This window comes from Microcaecilia unicolor, chromosome 1 (genome assembly GCF_901765095.1).
Source record: "Microcaecilia unicolor chromosome 1, aMicUni1.1, whole genome shotgun sequence".
Taxonomy (NCBI): domain Eukaryota; kingdom Metazoa; phylum Chordata; class Amphibia; order Gymnophiona; family Siphonopidae; genus Microcaecilia; species Microcaecilia unicolor.
This window is the reverse complement of record NC_044031.1, coordinates 678,242,551-678,269,196: the sequence shown is the minus strand read 5'-3', so window position 1 is coordinate 678,269,196 and position 26,646 is coordinate 678,242,551. Positions and strand designations below refer to the sequence as shown.

At 42.6% G+C, this 26,646-nt stretch overlaps 1 protein-coding gene across 3 annotated transcripts in view; it reads left to right on the top strand.

Moving 5' to 3' along the window:
- The window catches only part of ARIH1 (ariadne RBR E3 ubiquitin protein ligase 1), a 420,527-nt gene that overhangs the window by 100,454 nt on the left and 293,427 nt on the right, over positions 1-26,646 (top strand). For all 3 annotated transcript variants that reach the window (XM_030187624.1, XM_030187631.1, XM_030187615.1), the window contains exon 3: positions 1,111-1,255. In XM_030187624.1, the coding sequence (XP_030043484.1) occupies positions 1,111-1,255 (145 nt within the window). The remainder of the gene's footprint in view (positions 1-1,110; positions 1,256-26,646) is intronic.

Below are 26,646 nucleotides of genomic sequence, written 5' to 3'. Positions count from 1 at the left end.
AGGGGCTGCCTTCACAGTGTGGAAATTTTGTCTCTAGCCTTAGACTTCAGCACCTGTTCATGGCATCATAGTGGCTGCAAGAAAACCATCTACCAGGCATTGAAGAGTTTTCCATCTGGTGTTTCATAAATGGCCATGACCCCGTTAAGTTGTTCTCTGAACATCATCGTCTATCATTTAGATCATCTTTTATCATCTAGTACTCCAAATTCCCTCCATACGAGTATATCTCATTGCTCTTTGACTATCATTCCTTGGTTGATGGCTTCCACTTGCCCACTTGGTTCATGAAGGGACTTCTTTATGGCAGACCACCATTATGGCTGCTACTACTACCACTATTACTACTTTATTCCTATAGTGCTGGTAGATGTATGCAGCATTGTGCGTAAGTGTGTAATAGACAGTTCTTTCTTTCAGAGAGCTTATACTGTATCCAGGGTAAGAAATGAGGAGCTTTTCTGTCCTGGTGATGACCACGACCACTTGTGTGCCTGATTAACCTTGTTTCTCTGAAAGGCACCAGTTACAATGAAACTGTACTTTTCAGAAGGGTTTTGTTCTTATATCACCAGGTCACATGAGAAAACCAGTAAAACTTTGTTTCCTCAGAGCATGTCCCACTAATGCAGCCTATGCAGAAGTGTCACATGGTTCATGACAGTTTAAATAAACATAATGACCTACAGACTGACTGCTGAAGGATTTCATGACAGAACATACCAGAAAATTTATTTTTGTGACCAAAATGTGTACATCATTAGATGAACAATATTCAGGTATTTCTGAATATTCATTGTAACTATCCTGAAAAATAGAGCTGTTTGCAGCTCTCGGACTGGAGTTGAAGATTTCCCCAAATTGTCGAGCATTGTGAGAGCCACTTGGTATGGGAGGTATTAACTTTAAATTTACTAGTTTTATAACAATTTTACCCTCACTAATGTTGCAAGCAAAGCCCATTTTCAGTCACATGACCAAATACAGGCGTTGCATCAGAGCTACTGAAGTTCTTCTATTCAACAAAAACAATATGTAGTCCAGTCATCTACTTAATTTGTGTGTTTTAACTGTCCGTGCTCTGATGTACATTATGTGTTTGTTTTGCAGGTATTTTGATGGAAATCTAGAGAAATTGTTTGCAGAGTGTCATGTAATAAATCCTAGTAAAAAATCTCGAACACGGCAGATGAATACCAGGTCGTCAGCGCAGGACATGCCCTGCCAGATCTGCTATCTAAACTACCCCAATTCAGTGAGTACCCAACAGTACAGGGCAGGTAGCACGTTTTAATATACAGTTTAAAAATGTAACATAAAGGGAGCCTTAATATACAGATAAGAAAAGCAGGAACATTGAAACCAGACAGACTGGAGCGTTCCTGGGATTTGTTTGATTCCATAGCTGAAACAGCTTGCATCTCGATTTTATAAAATGCACATTAGCAGGGAATTAATCAGAGTGTTGCATGCATACCTCTAACTGGAATCTTGACTCATGAAAGAAATTTGGTAGAGGTCTGTAAAATCCTGAGTGGGGTGTTATATGTAATTGGAGAACACTTGTTTATCCTTTCAAATAGTACTAAGACTTAGTAAAGCTACATACACAAACAGCAAATGTAAAACATAAATCCTAAGTTGTAAAGAGAATCTACAAATTCAAAATTTATGCAAAATGCAGTAGTTTTCACATGAAATCCTAAAAGTCCAGTGTGGCCATGTTTTAGCAGACAGCTGCATCAGGGCTACTCTAGGGTACCAATTTGAATGCAGTTCATGATGATATGGGAAGGTAGTGCAGAATGTTGTGATGCTTGCCCTGATACCTATGTTGCCAATAGGAGCAATCAGATCTAGCACTTTCTTCCTATTGGGAGGATTTATTACAGATGTTTGCTATGCTGCACTTTTCACTTTAAACACTAAAACATCAGATACTATGTGCAGGTATCACCAATCAGACTGGTGCCCTAAACCATTTTCTGTGCAAAATATGGCCATGTCAGGCTTTTAGGATGGGGTTTTAGATTTCATGTGAAAACTAATACATCTTTATTTTGTTTTTTCTTTTTTTTTTTTTTTAATGTTTACATTTTTTATTGAAATTTCAAAGTTAAAAAACAATATAATATCATGACTGTGCATAACATCAAATAATAAAGTAATGTGTAGAAATATTTTAATCAATTATCCTCTTGGCTATAAATAATCCCAATACCCAACCATTCCCTTCTTCCCTGTAAAGACCTTGGTCCACTACGTGTATATATATATATATATAGTAATTTGTGTTTACTTCTGTTGCTAGTATGTGTAGTTCATGTGGGTGATTTGCCTCAGTTTTTAGACTTTGGAAAAGCCATGGTTTATCTGGTATTGAGCATCAAGGAGTGAATCTACTCTTAACGGGATCCTGCTGTGTACTTGTGACCTGACTTAGCTACTGTCAGAGACAGGATGCTGGACTTGATGGACCTTTGGTCTGACTCAGTAGTATGTTACAGTTCCATTGGTCAGACATAATTGTTGCTGTAATTTAGAAAAATTTTGTTGCAGATTATACCACTTTTAAACTTTGCACTAAGGGCCATCTTAGAATAGTCTATGGACTTTTCCTTTAGGTCACCATCCAAACCTTTTTAAAACTCTGCTAAGCTAACCACCTTTACCACATTCTCTAGCAACGAATTCCAGAGTTTAATTACACGTTGAGTGAAGAAACATTTTCTCTGATTTGTTTTAAATTTACTACCTAGCTTCATTGCATGCCCCCTGCTCCTAGTATTTTTGGAAAGTGTAAACAGACGCTTCGCAACTACCCATTCAACTCCACTCATTATTTTATAGACCTCTATCATATTCTCCCCTCAGCCATTTTTTCTCCAAGCTGAAGAGCCCTAGCCGCTTTAGCCTTTCCTCATAGGGACGTCATCCCATCCCATTTATCATTTTCATCGCCCTTCTCTGCATCTTTTCTAATTCCACTATATCTTGAGATGCGGTGGCCAGAATTGAACACAATATTTGAGGCGCGGTCACACCATGGAGCGATTCAAAGGCGGCATAACGTCCTCATTTTTTTTTTCATTCCTTTCCTAATAATACCTAACTTTCTATTTGCTTTCTTAGCCGCAGCAGCACACTGAGCAGAGGGGTTCAACGTATCATCAGTGACGACACCTAGATCCCTTTCTTGGTCGGTGACTCCTAACGTGAAATCTTGCATGACGTAGCTAAAATTCGGGTTCCTGTTTCCCACATGCATCACTTTGCATTGCTCACATTAAATGTCATCTGCCATTTAGACGCCCAGTCTCCCAGTCTCGTAAGGTCCTCTTGTAATTTTTCACAATCCTCCTGCGATTTAACGACTTTGAATAACTTTGTGTCATCAGCAAATTTAATTACCTCACTAGTCACTCCCATCTCTAGGTCATTTATAAATATGTTATAAAGCAGTGCTTCCAGCACACAGACCCCTGGAGAACCCCACTAACTATCCTTCTCCGTTGAGAATACTGCCCATTTAACCCTACTCTGTTTTCTATCTTTTAACCAATTTTTAATTCACAATAGGACAGTACCTCCTATCCCATGACTCTCCAATTTCCTCTGGAGTCTTTCATGAGGTACTTTGTCAAATGCCTTCTGAAAATCCAGATACCCAATATCAACTGGCTCACCTTTATCCAGATGTTCACCCCTTCAAAGAAATGTAGTAGATTGGTGAGGCAAGATTTCCCTTCATTAAATCCATGTTGGCTTTGTCTCATTAATCCATGCTTTTGAATATGCTCTTTAATTTTGTTGTTTATAATAGTCTCTATCATTTTGCTTGGCACTGTCAGACTCGCCGGTCTATAATTTCCCGGATCTCCTCTGGAACCTTTTTTAAAAAATTGGCGTTACATTTGCCACCCTCCAATCTTCCGGTACCTTTCTCGATTTTAAGGATAAATTACATATTACTAACAATAGCTCTGCAAGTTCATTTTTCAGTTCTGTCAATTACTCTGGGATGAAAACCATCCGGTCCAGGAGATTTGCTACTCTTCAATTTCTCCAGGTTTATAGAGAATTCATTCAGTTTCTCCGACTCGACAGCTTCAAATACCATTTCTTGCACTGGTATCTCTCCCAAATCTTCCTCGGTGAAGACCAAAGCAAAGAATTCATTTAATCTTTCCGCTATGACTTTGTGTTTCCTGATCGCCCCTTTTACCCCTCGGTGATCTAGTGGTCCAACCAATTCTTTTGCCGGCTTCCTGCTTTTAATATACCTACTTTTTTTTTTTTACTATGTGTAGTTTTCTCCAACGCAATCTTTTTTTCGAAGTTCCTCTTAGCCTTCCTTAACAGCGCTTTGCATTTGACTTGACATTCCTTATGCTGTTTTTTATTTTCAGTCGGTTCCTTCTTCCATTTTCTGAAGGATTTTCTTGTAGCTCAAATAGCTTCCTTCACCTCACTTTTTAACCACTCAGGCTGTCGTTTGGTCTTCCATCCTCCCTTTTTAATACGCAAAGTATATTCGGCCTGGGGTTCCAGGATGGTGCTTTTGAACAGCATCCACACCTGATGTAAAATTTTTGACCCTCACAGCCGCTCCTCTAAGTTTCTTTTTCACCGTTCTTCTCATTTTATCATAGTCTCCTTTTTTAAAGTTAAACGCTAACATATTTGATTTCCTATGTATAACTACTTCAAAGCAAATATCAAATCCGATCATATTATGATCACTGTCATCAAGCGGCCCCAGCACCATTACCTCCCGCACCAGATCATGCGCTCCACTAAGTACTAGGTCTAGAATTTTTCCTTCTCTCGTCGGCTCCTGTACCAGCTGCTCCATAAAGCAATCCTTGATTTCGTCAAGGAATTTTACCGCCCTAGTATGCCCTGATGTTACATTTACCCAGTCAGTATCGGGGTAATTGAAATCACCCATTATTATTGTGTTGCCCAGTTTATTTGCGTCCCTAATTTCCTTTAACATTTCTGCATCTGTCTATTTATCCTGGCCAGGCAGATGGTAGTACACTCCTGTCACTGTCCTTTTTCCCTTTACACATGGAAGTTCAATCCATAGTGATTCCAAGATGTTTTGTTTCCTGCAGACGTTTCAAACTATTTAATTCAAGGCTTTCCTTAATATGCAATGCTATCCCTCCACCAATTCGATCCACCCTATCAGTACAATATAATTTGTACCCCGTTATGAAAGTGTCCTACTGTTTATCCTCCTTCCACCAGATCTCAGAGATGCCTATTATATCTAATTTTTCATTTAGTGCAATATATTCTAACTCTCCCATCTTATTTCTTAGGTTCCTGACATTCGCATGTAGACATTTCAAACTGTTTGTTGTTCCTATTTACATCATGCTCAGCACTTAACAGTATTAATTTGCAATCTTTTCTATGATTTATATTTTTATTTAAGTACACCTGATCTACTATGGTCTCTTTTGCAACCTCACTATCAGGACACCCTATCTTCCCTGTTTTGGTTATATCTTTGAAAGATACCTTATCCCGAACCATGCACTTTAGAGTGACTGTCGGCCTTCCCCCAGTTTCTAGTTTAAAAGCAGCTCTATCTCCTTTTTAAATGCTGATGCCAGCAGCCTGGTCCCACCCTGGTTAAGGTGGAGCCCATCATTTCGGAATAGGCTCCCCCTTCCCCAGAATGTTGCCCAGTTCCTAACAAATCTAAAACCCTCCTTCCTGCACCATCATCTCATCCATGCATTGAGACTCCAGAATCTCTACCTATCTTTTGGAACCTGTGTGTGGAACGGGCAGCACTTCATAAAATGCTACACTAGAGGTTCTGGATTTGAGCTTTCTACCTCAGAACCTAAATTTGGCTTCCAGAACCTTGCTCCCACATTTTCCTATGTCATTGGTACCCACATGTACCAAGACAGCTGGCTCCTCCCCAGCACTATCTGAAATCCTATCTAGGAACAGACTGATGGATATGATATCCCTCATGTTTGGGGTGAAAACTAGAATAATGTAGTAACATATTCAGGTCTGTGTCCTTCCTATGGATTGTGGTGCTGTGCTTACCCCCCTGTGGACAAGCAAATGGCTGTGTCCAAAAAATTAACATGCTTCCTGTCCTAGTGGGCAATGAACTGGATACGAGTTTCCACCCGATTAATATATTGATTGAATTTCATAAGTTCACTCTCTGTGTCCCTCCATATCATAAGTATGCCATCAATAAATCGTTTCCACAGTACAATATGGTTCACATATAGAAGCAATTATACAAAAATATGTTTTCAAATAGTCATATTGAAGCAAGCGAGGGACAGAGCCACCATTGCCTCCTTAGCAACTCCCTTAATTTGCAAGAAAAATTGTTTTTCAAAAGTAATATAATTGTTTCACTAGAAGCTTACTCATGTTGTTCAGTATAGACAACTCCTCTGAAATGGATTCCTGAGACAAAAAATTATCTATTGTTTGTAATGCTTCTTCCTGTGGGATGTTGGTGTACAAAGCATTAACATCCAGTGTAACTAAAAATATCTCATCCACATTAAAAACTTGTTTATCTGCCAAAAGATGTATGAGATGAGAAGAATCATGAACATACAAATGCACTAAAGCCACAAACGGCTTTACATTAATATCCACATATTGAGACAACGGCTCCAATACAGAGCCATGTCCTGAAACAATAGGGTACCCTGGGAGCTTGGAAACAGATTTGTATACTTTGTGGATAAAATTAAATATGAGGAATCACCAGAGAGTGTCGATACACATAAGTCTGAATGCTAGATGTGGGGTCCTCTGATAACTGTGTATAGAACTATGAATATGCTTCTTGTAAATATTGCTCTTTATCCTGTATTACAATGGCCCCTCCCTTGTCAGCCCGCTTTGACAAGGGAGGGATCTTCCATCAAACTCCTTCAAGACCAACCTTTCAAAAGCAGCAATAGAGGAATTCTGTATACCTGCACGAACCCACGTAGTTGGCAGTTCCCCCTGTAAGGGAAATTCCTCTACCAACTGATGTTGGAAAACACAATTTTAACCTATGAAGACGAAAAAGTTTTTGCAGAGAGCATTGAGTCTCAAAGGCATAAGAGGTTGAGCGAACAAAAGACAACCCATATTGACATAGAGAAATTTGCTTAGCTTTCAATGATTTGGAGGAAATATTAGACACCTAATGACGACTTTTCCCCTTTCTCTTGGGTCAAACTACTTTGTTGCATTACTGATTCTCTCCCTGTTGGGGTGGTCCCATCTGAGGTAAACATATAAAAGAATCCGATAATGTATGGAGGGATACTTCCACTTGTTCTCCCAACACTTGTGTAGAAATAGAAACTGCCTCATCCCCTGATGATTCACTGGAGGATGATAATTTTAAAAAAATAACCATTTTTGTAGCATGTTCACATGGCTTTAAACTGCGCCAAGCTTTATCCTTCAAGGGAAAAACTTATACCTTTGTATTCATCCCGTTTAAATTTATTAACCTTAAGTGCTTTCTGTTCTTTCCTATATTGCTGTATTAGTTTATTATGATCGATGAATCCTCTATCTGTTTTAAGGATCCCAACTTGCGTAGTAATTCTGATCTTTGATCTTAAGTAATGGTCTTCAAGACATCTATCTATTGTGAGCAACATAAGATCCAGAGAAAATTGGGTAATAACTTTATTCCACTTTTCCACGTATTCACTATTTCCCCCAAATATGGGTTCCTTATAAATCCTTAAACCTCGTGGTGCACGCTGCAGGTGGAAGTATTCCACCAATGCTGCAGAGTGCATTTCAAATCTAATCAAAGTTTTATTTAACTTACGCACCTCCTCCCAATCCACTAACACACTAGGACAGGCATCACTAAACAATTGTGTGCTAGATAACAATTAAGAAACTCTTTCTTGTGTAAGGCTTGCCACCTGACTTAGATTCCCAACAAGTTGCATCCATTATTAGCCCCCATTTCTTGTAACCAATACCACAAAATGTGCGAAAATAAACACTAGTACCGCACTTCCAAATCTTTTTTTTTATTTTTTTGTATTTTTATTATTCATTTATTTATAATTAACAAGCATTACATCTTGTATTTAGAAACACAGAAAAACAAAAAAATATAGAAGAATTTAAGAAAAAAATATACAATTTTATACTCTTCCTTAGACCACGTAACAAAGGGGGAGGTGTCTAGTAAAAAATAAAAAAAGAAAAGAAATCTTATATAATAAGAAGTAATAAAGAAAATGGCCTGGCTCATTGATCCACCATAATAAACATTAATCAGTTGTTAAATTATTGCGCTGGGGATACATTAAGGACCCGCTTTTGTTCCAAGAAAGATTTTAACTGATCCGGCTCAAAGAAGACATACTTTACATTAAGATACTTCACTATACATTTACAAGGATAGGATAACAAAAAAGAGGCTCCAATTGCCCTTGTCTCCTCTGGAGAAATAACTTTCTCCTGTCTTGAGTAGTTTTAGTTACGTCTGGATAAATCCAGACCCTAGATCCACAAAAAAATTTCATTGAATTTTTGAAGTACATCTCTCTATATAAAAGGCAACACCAACGTTCTATGAGGCCTCCAGCCGGAAGTGTGAAGGGGGAGAGATATCCGGTTTTCCCATGAGTGTCTGCCCCGCCCTCTCTGTAACACAAACAGTCAGTGAAGGAAAACAGAGCAGGAAATCAAATCGCTGGCTCTGTAGCAGTGAAGGACTCAGAGGGGGGAGGGGAGAGAGGCCAGAGGGCAGGGACACACACACTCCCACATGCACACAGAAGAAAACATTGCTAGCCCCCGTTTCATTTGCATCAGAAACGGGGCTTTTTTTACTAGTTTTTAATATCGCGTTAAGATCTTGTTCAAAGACTAATGATATCAATAGAGTCTGTCAATGTGAAACTACTGAAAAAGACTGTTCCAAAAACGCTGAAAGATCTTGTATTTCCTACTTGTTCTCTTGTGAATTAGCTTGATTACTTATCTCCTTTAATTCCCCCTCTTTATTTTTAGGCAAAGGAACATAAAAAATCTTATTGACAGGAGGAATATGAGAGGGGGAATATTGTAGATTTTCAATTAAGTATTTACGAAACAATTCCATCGGGCTCAAACCAATTATAACAGGAAAACTTAATATCCTTAGGTTCAAACGCTTATTAAAATTTTCAAGTTGTTCAATCTTTCTCAAAGTCATCAATTTGTCTTTAATCAAAGCAGTATTAGTCAGTTTCAGCGTCGTTATTTCTGATTGAATCTTCTATTTTTGAAGCAGTATCTATTTTAAAGTTATCCATAGTTTCAGTCAAAACATCAACTTTACTTACCGTGTTCGCTACAGTTTGAGTCAGTTCTTGGATAGCAGTCCAGATCAACTCCAGCGTAACCACCTGGGTAGCTTGCTGTTCCACAGTTATCTTCTCAGTCCGCTTCGGGGTGGAGCCGCCACATACAGATCTGCCGCCTTCGACTTCCGAAGCAGCTAGATCCGACACCCACTGCCGACTACGAGCTGGACAAGGTGGTTGATTAATATCCGGCGGGGATAAAGAGATCTCTGAGCCCAAGTGAGCCGTCGCTCCTTCGTCGGTGCTCACAGCGGGCAAACTCTCGCCTGGATTAGACGTGGGCTTTGTTGTGAAGCGATCAAGTGTCATCTGAACCGGCGAAGAAGGTAAGAACCGTTGGCGGGTGGCTCTTTACCACGCCTTTCCTCTTTGTATGAGGCATTTTTAAACAAAAGAAACAAGTTTAAAGTATAAGTCCAGAGAGCTCGAGCGCACACAATCAGAGCTGAGCCGCCATCTTGGACACGCCTCCCCCAGCAAGAAACCGCACTTCCAAATCTTATCTAATCACAATCAGTACAGTAACATAAAACCTACCCATATCAAAAAATATGTAGAAGAAAAATATATGGAAAGGTTTTAATGGTTTGAACTGAGCATATTTTTCTTTCACACACATTTTTCTGTTACATATTTTTTGGTACATGTGGGTTTTATGTTACTGTACTGATTTTTGTGATTAGATAAGATTTTTGAGTACAATATTAGATTAGTGTTTATTTTCCCAGATTTTGTGATATTAGTTAAACTTTAATGCCTAGAAATGCAGAGTGATGCACTTGGTGTGCAGAAATCCAAAAGAGAGATACCAGGTAGGAAGTGAGAGATTGGTATGCTTGGCTCAGGAGAGGGACCTTGGGGTGATGTGACAAGGCGGTGGCTGTGGCCTGAAGGAAGCTAGGCTGCATAGAGAGGGGTATAACCAGCAGAAGGAAGGAGGTGTTAATGCCCTCTACAAGTCTTTGGTGAGGCCCCACCTGGAGTATTGTGTTCAGTTTTGGCGGCCGTATCTTGCTAAGGATGTAAAATGACTTGAAGCGGTTCAAAGAAAAGCGACGAAAATGGTATGGGATTTGCGTTGGAAGACGTACGAGGAGAGACTAACTGACCTGAACGTGTATACCCTGGAGAAAGGAGAACCAGGGGTGATAGTAAAATATTTGAAAGGTATTAATCCTCAAACAAACTTTTTCCAGAGACAGGAATGCGGTAGAACAGAGGACATGAATTTAAATTGAAAGGCAGGCTTAGGAATAATGTCAAAAAGTGTTTTTTTTTCACAGAGAGGGTGGTAGATACTTGGAATGCCCTCCCACAGGGGGTGGTGGAGATGAAAATAGTAACAATTCAAAAATGCTTGGAAAAAGTACAAAAGAATCCTGTTTAGAAGGAATGGATCCAAAGAAGCTTATCTGAGATTAGGAAGCAACACCAGTAATTGGGAATCGAAGCCAGTGCTGGGCAGACTTCTACGGTTTGTGCCTCGATCGTGGCTGAAAAGATTTGGATAGGATGTATTGGAGCTTTTCAGGGGCTTCAACGTTAACTTCAGAAATTTTAGAACAGGGGCAGTGCTGGGCAGACTTCTATGGTCTGTGCCCTGAAGTTGGCTGGGACAAATCAAAGATCAAGTGTACATATGTGGAGTGGAGGAGTGGCCTAGTGGTTAGGGTGGTGGACTTTGGTCCTGGGGAACTGAGTTCAATTCCCACTTCAGGCACAGGCAGCTCCTTGTGACTCTGGGCAAGTCACTTAACCTTCCATTGCCCCATGTAAGCCGCATTGAGCCTGCCATGAGTGGGAAAGTGTGGGGTACAAATGTAACAAAAAAAAAAAAAAGTATCACATACCATATGTAATGAGTTTATCTTGTTGGGCAGACTGGATGGACTGTACAGGTCTTTTTAGCTGTCATCTACTGTTACTATGAAAAGATTGTGAGGGAGAAGGGCTAAATGGGGAGAAGTGGGAAAAGGGAAAGAGAGAAGGGAGAAAATGGAATGGGGAGAAGGGGAGGGGGTTAGAAGGAAGAAGGGAGAGGGAGCATGTGGGTAGTAGGAGAGGGAGTGACTGCAAAAGGAACCTAAGCATCGCAGAAAAACTGCATGTCTGTATGCTGATTTAGTCCTGCTGGTCTAAGAATCTATATCTCCATCTCCCCATGTAGGTCTGATCATCTTGATGACAAAAACAAGTAGCTTTCCAAAATGATATGGTCTAAACATTTTTTGTTTATACGTTTTTTTATTAGACATTTTATGGCACTTATGATTTGTCCACATTTAAGTCATGAGACTTATATAAATAAGAAATTGTACAATAAAATATTTTAGACCCCCAACATAGGCAGAGGCCAAAATACAGTCCGTGTCATGTCTTAAACAGTTTTGTGATTTCAGTGTTGTTTGTGGTTCATCTTTCCCCTGGCCCACTCCTTGTGTCCTGTTACTTTGATATTATTCTTGGTATTGATTCCTCTCTGAGGTGATTGTCACTACTTATGTGCTTAACTTATTTCTGCTTGTTGATGGAAAAGGCATTGTTGCTCACCTTTAACTACTATTTCCTTGTCATCAGCAGCAGATGAATGATGACTCCATTAACTGATGGGTTGTATCCGCCTACCAGCAGGTGGAGATAGAGAACACTGGAAAACCATAGTGCCCCTTGGACGGCTAGCCCCCAACTGCCTTCAGTATTTCTCTATCTCCCAGCAGGTGTGGACGTAGTTTGATCAGCCCCTGGATTTCTGCCTGGGGTGGCTCCTGTGCTTTGCCAGTTGAGCAGGGGTGATGTGGCTGGTGGTAACCACTTTGAAGGCATATAGGTTCACCCTTTCCCTGCCTTATCCATTCCCCCCGCCTCCTGGAGTCCCTCTGTTGCTGCCTGCCTCCAACTTTCCTCACAGCGTTACGCGCTTTTACTGCATGGCTGTTCTGAGGCTTTTTCCAGTGATTCTGGTTCAGTGCAGCTTGACCGGAGCTCGTTAACTCGGTCCTCTGAGGTGAGATTGGTGCCCAGCTCCTCCGGAGAGGTCCCGCAGATGCCGTTCCGATCGGGGTAAGTTTTGGTGCGAAGCCGCCATTTTAGTGCTATTTTCCCATCCTGTCGGACGGTGGCTGCTGAAGCAGTTAAGCGCTGCTCCTGTTGTGGTAAACGCAGATCAGCAGTGGGGCTGTGTAAAACGTGCTCCTTAGACGCTCACAGTAGTTTGAGCATGGAGAGCGATGTTTCTTCCCGCTCGATGGAGCGGGCAGCGGGCGCCATTTTGGAAATGCCGCATGTCTCGACCCTCGCGTTGGCGGAGGAGTCTGAGTGCAGGGGGACGCCTCGTTTTGAGGCTGCCAGAGGAGCTCCTACATCTGTTTCTCCTAATTCGGAGGCGGAGGGTCAGGGTGAGTTTTCCTCCCCTGAGTTTGTGCTTTTAATGCATAAGGCGTTCATGCTTAAAACAGCTCTGTTGCAGGTGTCTGACACTGCATTGCCTCCTGGCTTCCCTCTGGGTGTAGATGCCCCGGGGATGACTTCAGAGGTTATTTCCTCCCCCGAGTGTGGGAAACATGCTAAACATAGACGGGCAAATTCCCCATCTGTAAGTGGCGGTGCCTGTTTGCCACTGGATTTGGATGATGCCAGTGCGGTCCGGATTTTCCACCGCGACAAGCTGCCTGCTGTCTGTTCTGCCGCCATGCAGACCCTCTCGGTTGATGACCCTGCTCAAGACGAGGCCTCCTCTGTTAATCTTAGGATGGCGAGTACTAAGAAGCCTAATCTGGCCTTTCCGGTGCATGACTCCATCCAAGAGCTTATTTCTGCTCAATGGTCTGACCCTGATGGGCCTTTGAAAGTGGCCAGGGCTATGGGTCAGCTTTTCCCTCTGCGTGAGGAGCACTTGGCCCCTCTGGGGCTAGAATCCGCGCTGAAGTGGTCCTTTGAAATTGCGGGCCTGGCCTTAAGGGTGTCTATTTGCAGTTCCTATGCAGCCCGAGCACGTCTTTCCTGGCTACAGTAGGCGGTGGAACAGCCCACCTTGGAGTGGCTCCTGTGCTTTCCAGTTGAGCAGGGGTGTTGTGGCTGGTGGTGCCCTGCCCACTTTGCAGGCATATAGGTTCGCCCTTTCCCTGCCTTGCCCATCTCTCCCCCCGCGGATGGAGTGGGCCTTCTCATTTTTGGCTGACGCCCTTTATGATCTGGTCAGAGCTTCGGCTAAACAGATGTCTGTGGCGGTATCCGCCCGCCGCCGCCTTTGACTGCAGCATTGGGCGGCTGACATGGCTTCTAAGCAAAGGCTGGTGAAGCTTCTCTTTCGGGGCCTCCTGGTTTTTGGAGAGGAATTGGAGAAGATTGCGAAAGTCCTGGGGGATCTACCCCAGCAGTTACCTGAGGATAGGCCGAGGCCTTCTTCCCAGGGTTCTGTGTTTCCCTCCTCTTCCAGACATCGCTTCAGTGAAGCTCACAGGTATCCCCCGGGGCACTCTGCTGGGTTTTCTCTACGTGCCCTTTTGCAGCAGAGGAACTCCTTTCGCTCGGACAAACGATCCGCAGGGGCCTGGTCAAGGCCAGGAGTTCAGGGGCGTCCTCTTCTATGATGAGACACCGGTCCACTCCTCCTTGCCTGCAATAGGAGGACGTCTTTCCCTTTTCTAGAGGAGTGGACCAAGATTACCTCGGATCAGTGGGTCTTAGACCTGATCAGAGAAGGTTACCGAGTGGTATTCGGTGCCCCGGTGACAGACGTGTTGGTGGAGTCCTGATGCGGCACTGCCGTAATACGGGTGGCGGTAGAGGAGACCTTACAAGTTTTGCTGCACCTCGGAGCGGTCATCCAGGTACCTCCCGCCAAACTCGGCTGCGGCCACTATCCCATTAATTTTGTCGTGCCTCGAAACGGCGGGTCTTTCAGGCCATTCCACGCCTTCCGAAGAGTCAAACAGGCTCTCGGAGTATGACATTTCCGCATGGAAACCCTGCGCTCCGTCTTTATGGCGGTATAGCCAGGAGAGTTTCTCATGTCTCTCGACATAAAAGAAGCGTATTTGCACATTCCTATCTGGCCTACACACCAGCAGTGCCTCCGCTTTGTGGTGTTGGGTAGCATTTCCAGTTTCAGGCCTTGCCTTTCGGCCTAGCCACAGCTCACCATACCTTTGCCAAGGTAATGGTGGTCGTAGCTGCCTGTTTCAGGCGAGAGGGTATCAGAGTTCTCCCTTCTCTCGATGACTGGCTCATCAGAGCGGATTCAGCAACCGAAAGTTGTCTTGCCATGGCCAGTGTGGTGACAGTCCTGCAGGTGCTAGGCTGGGTGGTCAATATACCCAAAAGTCACCTCATCCCCCTCTCAATCTCTCGAGTATTTGGGGGTCTGGTTCGACACAGTCTCGGGGTTGGTCTTTCTCCCCGACCAAGGCAGTGCACGCTTCAGAATCAGGTCAGTCTGCTCCTGTGGATGCCTCGCCTGTGAGCTTGGGACTTTGTCCAGCTGCTGGGGTTGATGACGGCCACCTTGGTGGTGGTTCCTTGGGTGAGAGCGCAGATGAGGCCTCTGCAGATTGCCCTGCTTCATCAATGGTCTCTGATGTCCCAGGAATTTCTTCGCAGAGTAACATTGCTCCCTGCGGCCCCGCTCTGGCTGGAGTGGTGGCTCTCTGACAGGATGCTGCTCCAAGGAATGCCTCTTGCGCTTCCTTCTTGGTGTCTGTGATTACAGATGCCAGCCTTGTCGGTTGGGGAGCGCATTGTCAGGGAAGCTATACTCAGGGTCTGGAGACACCTGTGGAAGAGGGGTGGTCCATCAATCACTTGGAACTGAGAGCGATATTTCAGGCTCTAATGGTCTTTCAAGACTCTGAAGGGGCTTGCTGTTCACGTTCTGTCCGACAACTCGACAGTGGTGGCATACATAACTCATCAGGGACGCACTCTGTGCAGGGCCCTGGCCGTGGAGGCCGTTCAGAGTTGCCACTGGGCCGAACTACTCCTGCAGCTTCTGTCAGCAGCTCACATTGCAGGTCAGAGCAACGTGCAAGCCGATTTTCTCAGCAGGCATCAAATCGACCCGGTGGAATGGGAACTGGCAGACGAAGTTTTTCTTCAGATTTGTGCCAAATGGGGGACTCACGGAATGGATCTAATGGCGTCAAGCGCAAACACCAAAGTACCTCGCTTTTCAGCAGACGGAGAGATCCTCACTCGGCGGGGTTGGATGCTCTGCTCAACTCTGGCCCTCCTTGGCCCTTGATAGGGCGAGTCCTCCTGCGGATTTGTCAACTCCGAGGTCTGGTGATTCTCTTCGATCAGGATTGGCCAAGGTGTCCGTGGTATGCGGCTCTCCGCTGGATGCTGGTGGAAGCTCCGGTGCTTTTGCCCTTGGTGCAGAACCTGTTGGTTCAGGGTCCGGTTTCTATGGAGGATCCCTGCCGTTTTGGTCTTACGGCCTGACTTTTGAGAGGGCGCAATTGAGAGACAAGGGCTACTGTAACAAGGTCTTCTCCATTCTCTTGCAGGCCCATAAGCGGTCCACCTCCGCAGCTTGTGCTCGGATCGGAAGCCAGTTTGAGGCGTGAGGTGTTTCAAAGGCGATCACACCCATGCGGGCTACAGTCACGACAGTGTTGGACTTTTTGCAGGAGGGCTTACAAAAAGGCCTGGCTTATTATTCCCTGCGGGTGTAAGTGGCAGCGTTATCATGCTATCGAGGGAAAGTCGCTTGCTTGTGCCTGGCTGCTCATCCAGACATTGCCCGATTTCTCAGAGGGGTGCTTCGGCTCCGTCCTCCTATCTGATTGCCCTGTCCGGCCTGGAACTGGTGTTGAAGGCTCTCCAGTGTTTGCCCTTCGAGCCGCTTAAGCAAGCTTTGGAGAAGGATTTGACTCTCAAGACAGTCTTTTTGATGGCCATGACATCGGCCGGACGCGTGTCTGAGCTGCAGGTGCTGTCCTGGCGGGACCCTTTCTGCAATTCTCTGAGTCCGGAGTGACGATACGTACAGTGCCTTTCTTCCTGCCTGTGGTGGTTTCAGCGTTTCACCTGAACCAGCCTATTTTTCTTCCTTCCTTCCTTTTCTAGGGAAGAGTTCCCGGACTCCTTTGTGCAGGTAAATCTTTTGGATGTCTGCAGAGCGCTGTTGCAGTATCTTCAGATGTCAAATGACTTCAGGACTTCTGATCACCTTTTTGTCCTGTTGTCAGGTCCTCGGCGTGGAGGTCCAGCGTCTAAGGCCGCTATAGCCCGTTGGCTCAAGGAAGTAATTTTTTCTGCATATCTGCTTTCAGGTCGGTCTCCACCTGAAGCGTTTAAGGCCCATTCCACGAGCGCGAATTCCTCCTCGTGGGCTGAAACGGGTGCACTCTCTCCCCTAGAGATATGTAGTGCGGCTACTTGGGCTTCTCAGCTCTCTTTTGCCCGGCATTACAGGCTGGATGTTGCAGCGAAGCAGGACACTATTTTTGGAGCTCAAGTATAGTAGCAGCATAGTAGATGACGGCAGAAAAAGACCTGCACGGTCCATCCAGTCTGCCCAAGAAGATAAATTCATATGTGCTGCTTTTTTATTTGTACTGTCCTCTTCAGGGCACAGACCGTATAAGTCTGTCTAGCCCTATCCCCGCCTCCCACCACCAGCTCTGGTACAGACCGTATAAGTCTGCCCAGCACTATCCCTGCCTCCCCCACTGGCTCTGGCACAGACCATATAAGTCTGCCTAGCACTATCCCCGCCGCCCAGCCCCGGCACAGACCGTATGTCTGCTCAGCACTAGTCCCGCCTCCCAACCACCAGCTCTGCCACCCATTCTAGGCTAAGCTCCTGAGGATCCCTTCCTTCTGCACAGGATTCCATTATGTTTATCCCACGCATGTTTGAATTCCGTTACCGTTTTCATCTCCACCACCTCCCGCGGGAGGGTATTCCAAGCATCCACCACCCTCTCCGTGAAAAAATACTTCCTGACATTAAGTATTGGCTCGTGGTGTGACCTGTTCCCACCCTAAGTAGGGATTGCTTTTGTACATCCCATCAGTTAAAGGGTTCATCTGCTGCTGATGACAAGGAATGTAAAATTAGGTTCTTACCTTGGTAATTTTCTTTCCTTTAGTCACAGCAGATGAATCCATGATCCCTCCCTGTCTGACTGTTTTTTGTTCAAATCTTTCATGCTGATATAATCGCATTGGGAGAAGTTGGAAAGCAGTTTTTAGAATTTCTACATGCTGTTCTACTACAGGAGGTTGAGATCGTCCTTCTTTTGTTGCGCCTGTTCTGGGGCATTAGTTAACTGTGAGGAAAGTTTGTTACTATATCTTTATGGTTCACTCTGCTTTGGAAATCTCAAATACTGAAGGCAGTTGGGGGCTAGCCGTCCAAGAGGCACTATGGTTTTTCAGTGTTCTCTATGTCCACCTGCTGGTAGGCGGATACAACCCATCAGTTAATGGATTCATCTGCTGTGACTAAAGGAAAGAAAATTACCAAGGTAAGAACCTAATTTTCCCATTCAGTAGATGACAGGTTTGATAAGGCACACATTCCCCTCCTCTTCCCCAAAAGTTGTGTTAATCTTTTTGTTATAGAACTAAGTTGAGGAGCAGAAGAGAAGGGCTGAATATGCTCAGTGCTTTACACTGAGTTCTGGGAGAGCTGTTTGTTTTTTCTGGCAAGAAAAGATGGTATATTAAATTTTAATAAACCATAAACTACTTGTGTGCCTGATCTTGTCATCTATGAAAAACAGGTAAGCAACAAAGCTTTGTTTACCTCTCATTAATTGATTAAAAGTAAACCTCCAGATACGTTATAAACAAGAATAACACCATATTCTCCTCTCCTCCCTTCCAATCCTAATACTCTTAACTGATCAATGTTTTGGCTTTGTCTCCAATATTAAAAGCCATAGTCGAGGCCCTTAAAGGAAATGGCCCAGAGTACTTGAACAGGATCTCCCTCTACATACCACCAAGTTCGTTAAGGTCCTCCCAAGGGGTATCCTTAATCATACCCTTTCCAAGAACATCACACAATGTGATGCCTGCTAGCAAGCCTTCTCTGGAGAGGCCTCCACATTCTGGAATGCACTCCCTGAAAGGCTTCACTTAAAACAAGAATATGTGTACTTCAGGAAGTAGGTGAAAGCTTGGCTCTTCAACCAGGCCTTAAATGGAATAATTTGCTAGTGATAAATAGGGTTACCACATTTGCGGAGACAAAAAAAAAGGACACAAAAAATAAAATGCTGTTTCGGCCCCGTCCCAGGCTGCCCCCAGTTCCGTCCCACTTCACAGTCACCTTGACCTCCCCCCCCCCCCCCCCCCCCCCAGAAGAAAACCAGATTCTATAAGCAGTGAAAATACTGGTTAAAGTAATAGAAATGCCTTTTATTTTGTAATCTAAATACAAAGTTAGAAAATAACTAAATTCCAAAAAAGCAAACATCCATGAACAGCTTGTCCCCCTATCCTTTTCCTCCCATCCATGAACAACAGCTTGTCCCTGTATCCTTTTCCTTCCATCCATGAACAGCTTGTCCCCCTATCCTTTTCCTCACATCCACGAGCATCTGTTCCCTCTATCCTTTTCCTCACATCCATGAACAACAGCTTGTCCCTGTATCCTTTTCCTTCCATCCATGAACAGCTTGTCCCCCTATCCTTTTCCTCCCATCCATGAACAGCTTGTCCCCCTATCCTTTTCCTCACATCCACGAGCAGCTGTTCCCCCTATCCTTTTCCTCACATCCACGAGCAGCTGTTCCCCTTCTCTCCCTTCCTGAGCCTCCCTTACAGCCCTGGTGGTCTAGTGACCTCTTCGGGACAGCAAAGAACCCCCTTCTTTCCTGCCTGCTGCTGCTGACCTTGCTGCCGCTGGTTCTTGAAATTGGCTGTTGAGTCTTCAAGCAGTGGCCTCACAAGACTTCTGCAAAGTCTCAAGAGGCTGCCACTTGAAGTCTTAGCAGTCCATTTTCAAGAAGCAGCAGGAAGCTCAGCGGCAGCTGGCAGGAAAGAGTGGGGTTATTTCCTACCCCAGAGAGACCAATAGACCACCATGGCATGGTAAGATAGGTTGGGGGGGGGGGGGGCAAGGAGAGAGGGCCTGCCCGCCAGCCCAGATACCCGGACAAACTGGCTGACTGGAAAAAAAAACTGCCCGAACCCCCCCCCCCCCAACAGTCCCCTGAAAAGGAGGACATGTCCAGAGAAATGTGGACCTAGTCATAATGACACACACACGGAGTGACATTGGCTGTACATACTATAGCAGGACATGTTTATCCACTCTTACCTACCTTTTATAATTTTGAAGCACCATTCTGACCTATTATGCAATTATCTTTAAATTAGTTCCTTTCATTTTTTTACACCTGTTACTCTGTTTAATTTATATGTTCCATCTTTGCTTACATCCTCTATGCTGTGTATTAAAATGTTTTATTGCGTATTATGTTGACATTGCAATGTCATGAGGAGCTGAGGATGGGACAACTATTTCCACATAGGAGTAACAAATCAAACAACCTTTTATAAGGCACTAAGATGAGACCTGACCCGCCTGCTTCAGGGGTCTCAAAAACCTCTGTACATAAAAACATAAAACATTATGGACATCTTCCGGAGAGGGGTAGGAGGGCCATCAGACCACAGGCCCCCTGGCTCTCTTGCGGAGGGGAGTAAATTCACACAATATGATTTGATTTTAATTCAAGGCTTTGCGAATGCACAGCTGACACCTGAAGGTGGTTATATTTTTGGGGGTCAAGCATTTGAACATATGGTGTCAATTGGTAGAAGGGAAAGATGGGGAGGAAGGGTTGTTGGGAAATTGTTGTTAATAGATCTTGTTGATTAAATGTTAGTTAATAGTATGAAAAAGGGGGGGGGGATAAAAGTTAAAAGATTAATGGAGATGAGTAATATTGTACAATTTCAGTACTTGGTGTGTGTTGATTGATTGTAGAGACATTTACATTATGTAAACACCATTTTTGTGCTTCATTAATAAAAATTGTTAATTTAAAAAACATAAAACATATTACATTACAATATTAAATCATAAATAAGGCATTAAAAATATGACAGAAAAATTAAAAAATATATATATATCTGATATGTACTAGATCTTAAAAAAAAAAAAAAAAGATGAATAAAGCTATACATAGTGGCATCTACCAAGGTATTATGCCATTCAAATGGATGTCAATGAATGGAATATATGTCCATGCATTAGCACAATGATAAAATGAACAGCATTTGGAATGAAGAGCATAAATGAAAAAGCATCCACCCAAAGTTGAAAAAAGACCCACCTCTGGAAACTGTGATGCTGTATGAGGTGCCAAAATACAACAAGAAGAAGGTATAATAAGGATACCAATGCCAGCTGTAGAAAAGAAAAGGTGGAGGAGTGGCCTAGTGGTTAGGGTGGTGGACTTTGGTCCTGGGGAACTGAGGAACTGAGTTCGATTCCCACTTCAGGCACAGGCAGCTCCTTGTGACTCTGGGCAAGTCACTTAACCCTCCATTGCCCCATGTAAACCGCATTGAGCCTGCCATGAGTGGGAAAGCGCGGGGTACAAATGTAACAACAACTTATTTTATCTTGTAGCATCAAAATATGTGTATATATTTATGGAAAAAAGGAACAAATTCACAGGATAGGTATTAATATCAAATAGGTAAGAACTATGTATATAAAAATGCTGAAAACTAAAAAAACGAGGACAAAAATGAACTTGAAAACAAAATTTAAAAGTGGAAGTAAGTGAAAGCCGGTTAAGACAATAGACAGTTAAAATGATAATAACCGGTAATTAGATGACATCACACATCTATTGTCTTAATCGGTTTGGTCTTTTAACTGGCTTTCACTTAACTCCACTTCTGTTTTAAAGTTCATTTTTGTCATCATTTTTGGTTTTGATTTTTAGCTTTTATATACATAAAAGTTTTCAAATTTTATATACATAGTTTTCAAATTTGGGTGGATGCTGTTTTATTTATGCTTTTGGTTTCAAATGCTGTTCTAGTTCATATTGCAGCTTTTGGTTTTCATTGTGCTAATGCGAGGCCATATGTTCCATTCATTGTCATCCATTTGATTGACATATCTTGGTAGATGCCATTATGTATAGCTTTATTCATCCTTTTTTAGTCTTTGTTTAAAGATGCAGTCCACATCTGAGGGAGAGAGTTTAGGGTTTTTTTGTCATATTTTTTTATTCATTATATATGATTATATAGTAGTGTAAAATATTTTATGTTTCTATGTACAGAGCTTTTTGTGACCCCTGAGGTAGGCGGGTTTGTTCGCCGAAACATGGCCCTGTGTCAGGTCTCATCTTGGTGCCTTAATAAAAGACTATTTGATTTGTTACTCCTGTGTGGAAATTGTTGTCTCATCCTCTGCTCCTCGTACTGTCTTGGATTTTCACAGAGGCTGTTTCCTGTTCTTTCTTTGACTTTGTATTGTAGCATATTGTGCCATAGTTTGTATTATAATTTGATTATTTTTACTGATATAATTGTTTATTGCTTATGTTTGACTTACTCTTGCAGTATGCCACCTTGAGTGAGTTCCTTCAAAAAAGGCGATAAATCCTGATAAAATATCAAAACAGATGGAATACCTTTGCAGATTTTCCAGAAATGCAAAACTTTACAATTAAGGAACAGCAAAAGTGTGCATTTGTTCAAAACATTGGAATTTCACCTAACCAGTATAAGAAAAAACAAATTATCAAACGCCATTGTATATCAACAAAGGAAGAACAAACCAGAAAGCAATAAAGATATTAAAAATTGGGAATTACAGGCTAATGCCCCATATATTTTCATGAACATTACCTAAATGCTGGTCATTCCTTCTCTCCATCATTTTCTATGAGGATATCAGACAATTTAAGTCTTAGGTTGAAGAGAGTTTAGTGAGTCAGGTTAAGAAATGCATATACTTAATTATACATTTCTTTGAAATTTTGCTTCCTAAGTGCTTGGAGCTGAAGAACCAAAGAATCTCTGAAAAATGTCTACCATATGGCCAAGAAAGCTAACTGACTGATACTTTACAAATCAGCATAATTTAATCCAGTCGGAAGCCTTGACAAAATTTCTAGCCTTTCTAATGAGGTCTCCAAAATATCAGTAAAATTGACATTTTGCTCTCCACTGGGCTGGTTCAACTCACACTCTGAGCCTCTTAGCACAGAAGGGATATTTTTAGGTATGGAAGGCAGAGAGTCAGCAGATAAGTACATAATTTCATGGAGATAAGTTTTAAACATCTTGCATGATGAAAGTGTTAACAGGAAAATTGATGTTGTTCACATCTAATTATGGAAGTCTCATGCGAAGCAAGAGACTCCAAATAAAAAATAATAAATGATTGGCCGGTTTCAAACACTTGTTACCCATTGGACAACCCTTGAAATGCAACCAGTAGCCTTGGTAATAAGTACTTCAGGGTCTCATATATAATTCACATCTGATTTGACCTGGTTTTGAAGTTGCATAGGGAGCAAAATACTTAAGAGTAGGCAGGTCATGCACCTCTTTCAGCCAGATTCCCCTCCATGTCTTGAGTATGTAACTGGTCTGTCCATCCATCTGTTAAAATCTTTCTGTACTGTGACCCTGATTGAGCTCTGCTTGAAAGTTATCTAGCAACTGAAGTATCAAAAATTCTAGTGATTATGACATCGCTTAGAAAAGGAATGTTTCAAACAGGTCTATCATTACTTCTTTGAGTGGGTATAGTCAGGTAATTTCTTAAGTAATAGACAAGTCATTGTCTTCCTAAAGAGCAGAAAATTTCAGGAAGATGTCTATATATAGTGGTGAGCTTTATCAAGTAGCCAAGCTTAGTGTGTATCAAAAGATCAAAATGAAGTGTTTGTTGCCATGAAGAATCTGAGAAAATCCTGAAAGAGTACTACCAGGAAAGTACACATTTTTGAGGAATTGCATACAGTGATGTCTGATCTGAGAGATCTTGGTTGTTGCAGGCTTGAGCTGACAATTGAATATTTGTCTATGTATATGATAAATATATTTATCAAAAATAATTCCTTAAAACGTTTGGTAGAAATTATTAAAAAAGAAGTAGCAGCAGCAAAGCAAACCTTTTCAGAGTGGTTTGGTATAGAAAAGGTGAAGCTACAACATGTAGGCTAAAACTGGCTCATGGAGCCATTTTATCTGACTGGTTCCTCCTTTAGCAAGCGAGGAAGCATGTAGAGCATGGCTAATGGAATTCCCCCCCCCCCCCCAAAAAAAAGCTTTTGGAATTCTTTCAAGCTCCTCCACATGGTGCTTATATCTGTATTGCTTGTGTGTATGTGTATTACTCTTGGCGGAATTCTCAGGAAAAATAAGAATTTTGTGCATAATATTTTTAAGTTCTACATATTGTAGTTACCAAATATAGTATAACCGCTCTGAATAGTAATTAATTTATATTTCTAATTAGAAAGGTCCTTAGTAAAAGATGCAAAGTTTTAGTTTTTGATGCAGATTTTTCCCAGGGTTACAGAACCATAGCTAGGGCTTCTGACTTTCAGTAATTTATTTCAACAGTCTGCCAAGTCTTAAGGGGAACGCTGAGCTTCAGTCCGTATGGACTTCTTTTAGCAACACAATAGTACTTATAATTTGAAAAAACTGTGCTACCTGCATTTCATCTTGGGCTGTGCAAACTGCTAAATGGTAATAACATGAAATCCAGAAGTCCTGCCCATAAGGCTGTAGAGCACTCCTCTCCCATCCACCACATATCCACACTAACTTCACTTCCCCATCTTCAACACTGGCTTCCCCCTCCCCAATACATTTTTATCCTCAACTTATTCCCTTTCAACAAGTCCTGAAGAGGTGCTGAGAGAGGACGTGCTGAGGGGGAGGAAATCTTACCCGCTGGAAATTGGATTCAAACTTGGGAAATGTTAAATTACTCATTTAGCAAAGTCACTTTAGACAGTAAGTTTAGTCTTTTAAGTCTGTTAGGTTTGGAGTGGAGTAGCCTAGTGGTTACTGCAGCGGACTTTGATCCTGGGGAACTGAGTGGAGGAGTGGCCTAGTGGTTAGGGTGGTGGACTCTGGTCCTGGGGAACTGAGGAGCTGAGTTTGATTCCCACTTCATGCACAGCTCCTTGTGACTCTGGGCAAGTCACTTAACCCTCCATTGCCCCAGGTACAAATAAGTGCTCCTTGTGACTCTGGGCAAGTCACTTAACCCTCCATTGCCCCAGGTACAAATAAGTGCTCCTTGTGACTCTGGGCAAGTCACTTAACCCTCCATTGCCCCAGTTACAAATAAGTACCTGTATATGTAAGCAGCATTGAGCCTGCCATGAGTGGGAAAGTGCGGGGTACAAATGTAACTAAAATTAAAAAAATTAAAAAAATAATTCCCACTGCAGCTCCTTGTGACTGTGGGTAAGTCACTTAACCCTCCATTGCCCCAGGTACAAAATAAGTACCTGTATATATGTAAACCGCTTTGAATGTAGTTGCAAAATACCACAGAAAGGCGGTATATCAAGTCCCATTTCCCTATATAAATAGTCCTTTAGAGTCCAGTTTAGTATTTTAGGTTGTGTTTTAAAGCTTGGTATAACATCAGTTTAGAGCACAGATACCAGTTGAGGAAAGCCTCTGTTTAGTGTTTAATTGCTTCCAACCCACCCTAAGGCTGATCTTTGATTTATAGGCTCTCCATCCAATTAGGAGGTAGTCATTGTAGGTTGAAGTACATTTTTTTTTAATTCTAATTTTATATTATGGAAAACTGTTGCTTTATTTTTTTTTTTCTTATCTTAGGGAGGACTTAGTTTAATTTTCTCTTTAAACAGCTTCTTTACTCGCTCCAGAATTTTTTTTTTTACCTGCATTTCAGAAGGAGAGTTGACAATCTCTTTTGAAGTCCTTGCATTTCAAAGGGTTAGACCATACACAAAAAGAGACGACTTCTACTTTTAGCCTTCAGGACAGCTGAGGAAATGTTAGGGACTTTGGTAGGGCTTTTTCTGTTTTCTTTCTACAGGTGCAAATACATTGTGCCACCAAAGCTGTTGCTCCAGTTAGCTTCTGTCTCTGTGCAGATTGAAAATGTGATCCCAGGAGAGAGGCTGGTTCCATGTGCAAGATGTCTTCAGCTTAAATCCCTGATGAAGAAGTGAAAGAACTGAGAGAGGAGGTAGCAATTTTGAGCATCGTCTGCGAAAATGAGAAATACATCGATGAAATGCTTCATGAAGCAAGATTACCAGCAGTGGGGAAGAAGAAGCTGTTCTGAAAGACGACAGCTGGACTCAGATCATGAGACTCAGTAGGATCAATACCATGACTCCACCTTCCCTTGAACTGAAGAACTGATATGCAGCCCTGGATGTGGAGGAGGTGAGAGCATCCCAGAAAGAGAAGGAATCAGCTCAAAATCACCAAAGTTTCTTTATCAGTTGCCACTAAGAGGCCAAAAGAATAGTGGTGGTTGATGATTCTTTTCTGAGGAGTACAGAGGCATCCATCTGCAGACCAGACCTGTGCTGTCTGCCAGGTGCCAAAATTCAAGATATTACAGGGAGTGTGCCGAGGACTCATTAAGGCTAATGACTGTCATTGGGCTTATCCATGTTGGACACTACTCACATCCTGGAGATAAATATGTGGCTGCACAGATGGTGTCATAGAGCATTTTTGGCTTTCTTAAACATGGGATGCTTTTCCAAGGGTTGCTGAGCATGGATGGTGTACATCTATCAAAGAAGGGAAGAAGTGTTTTCAGCAGCAGACTGACTAGCCTACTGAAGAGGGCTATAAACTAGAATTGTTGGTTCAGAGTGATCAAAACCCCAAGTAAGTGTAAGCCCTCAGGTTAGTGATGCATTAGATACCTCTACACAAATGGGGAAAAGGGGGCAACGTCTGGAAAGCAGTATATACTAATGCTCAAAGTGTGGGAAATAAGTTTTAGATCTGGTGGCAGTGATGGCAGAGGCAGATTTGGATTTGGTGGCAATCACAGAGACATAGTTCACAGAGATCCATGATGGGATATAGTTATATATAATGTGTTCAAGAAAGCCAAGGTAGAAAGAAAGGGAGGGGGGAGTGGCAGTATATGTTAAAGATAATATTAAAGCCACATAATTGCAGGACCTGCTGGGTAACGGAGAGGCACTGTGGGGTTCAATCTGGAAAGAGGGAATGGCATATGTATTTACACTGGTGTGATAAACAGGGCCACCGTCACAGACAGAAGAAGTGGACAGAGATTTAATTGAAGACA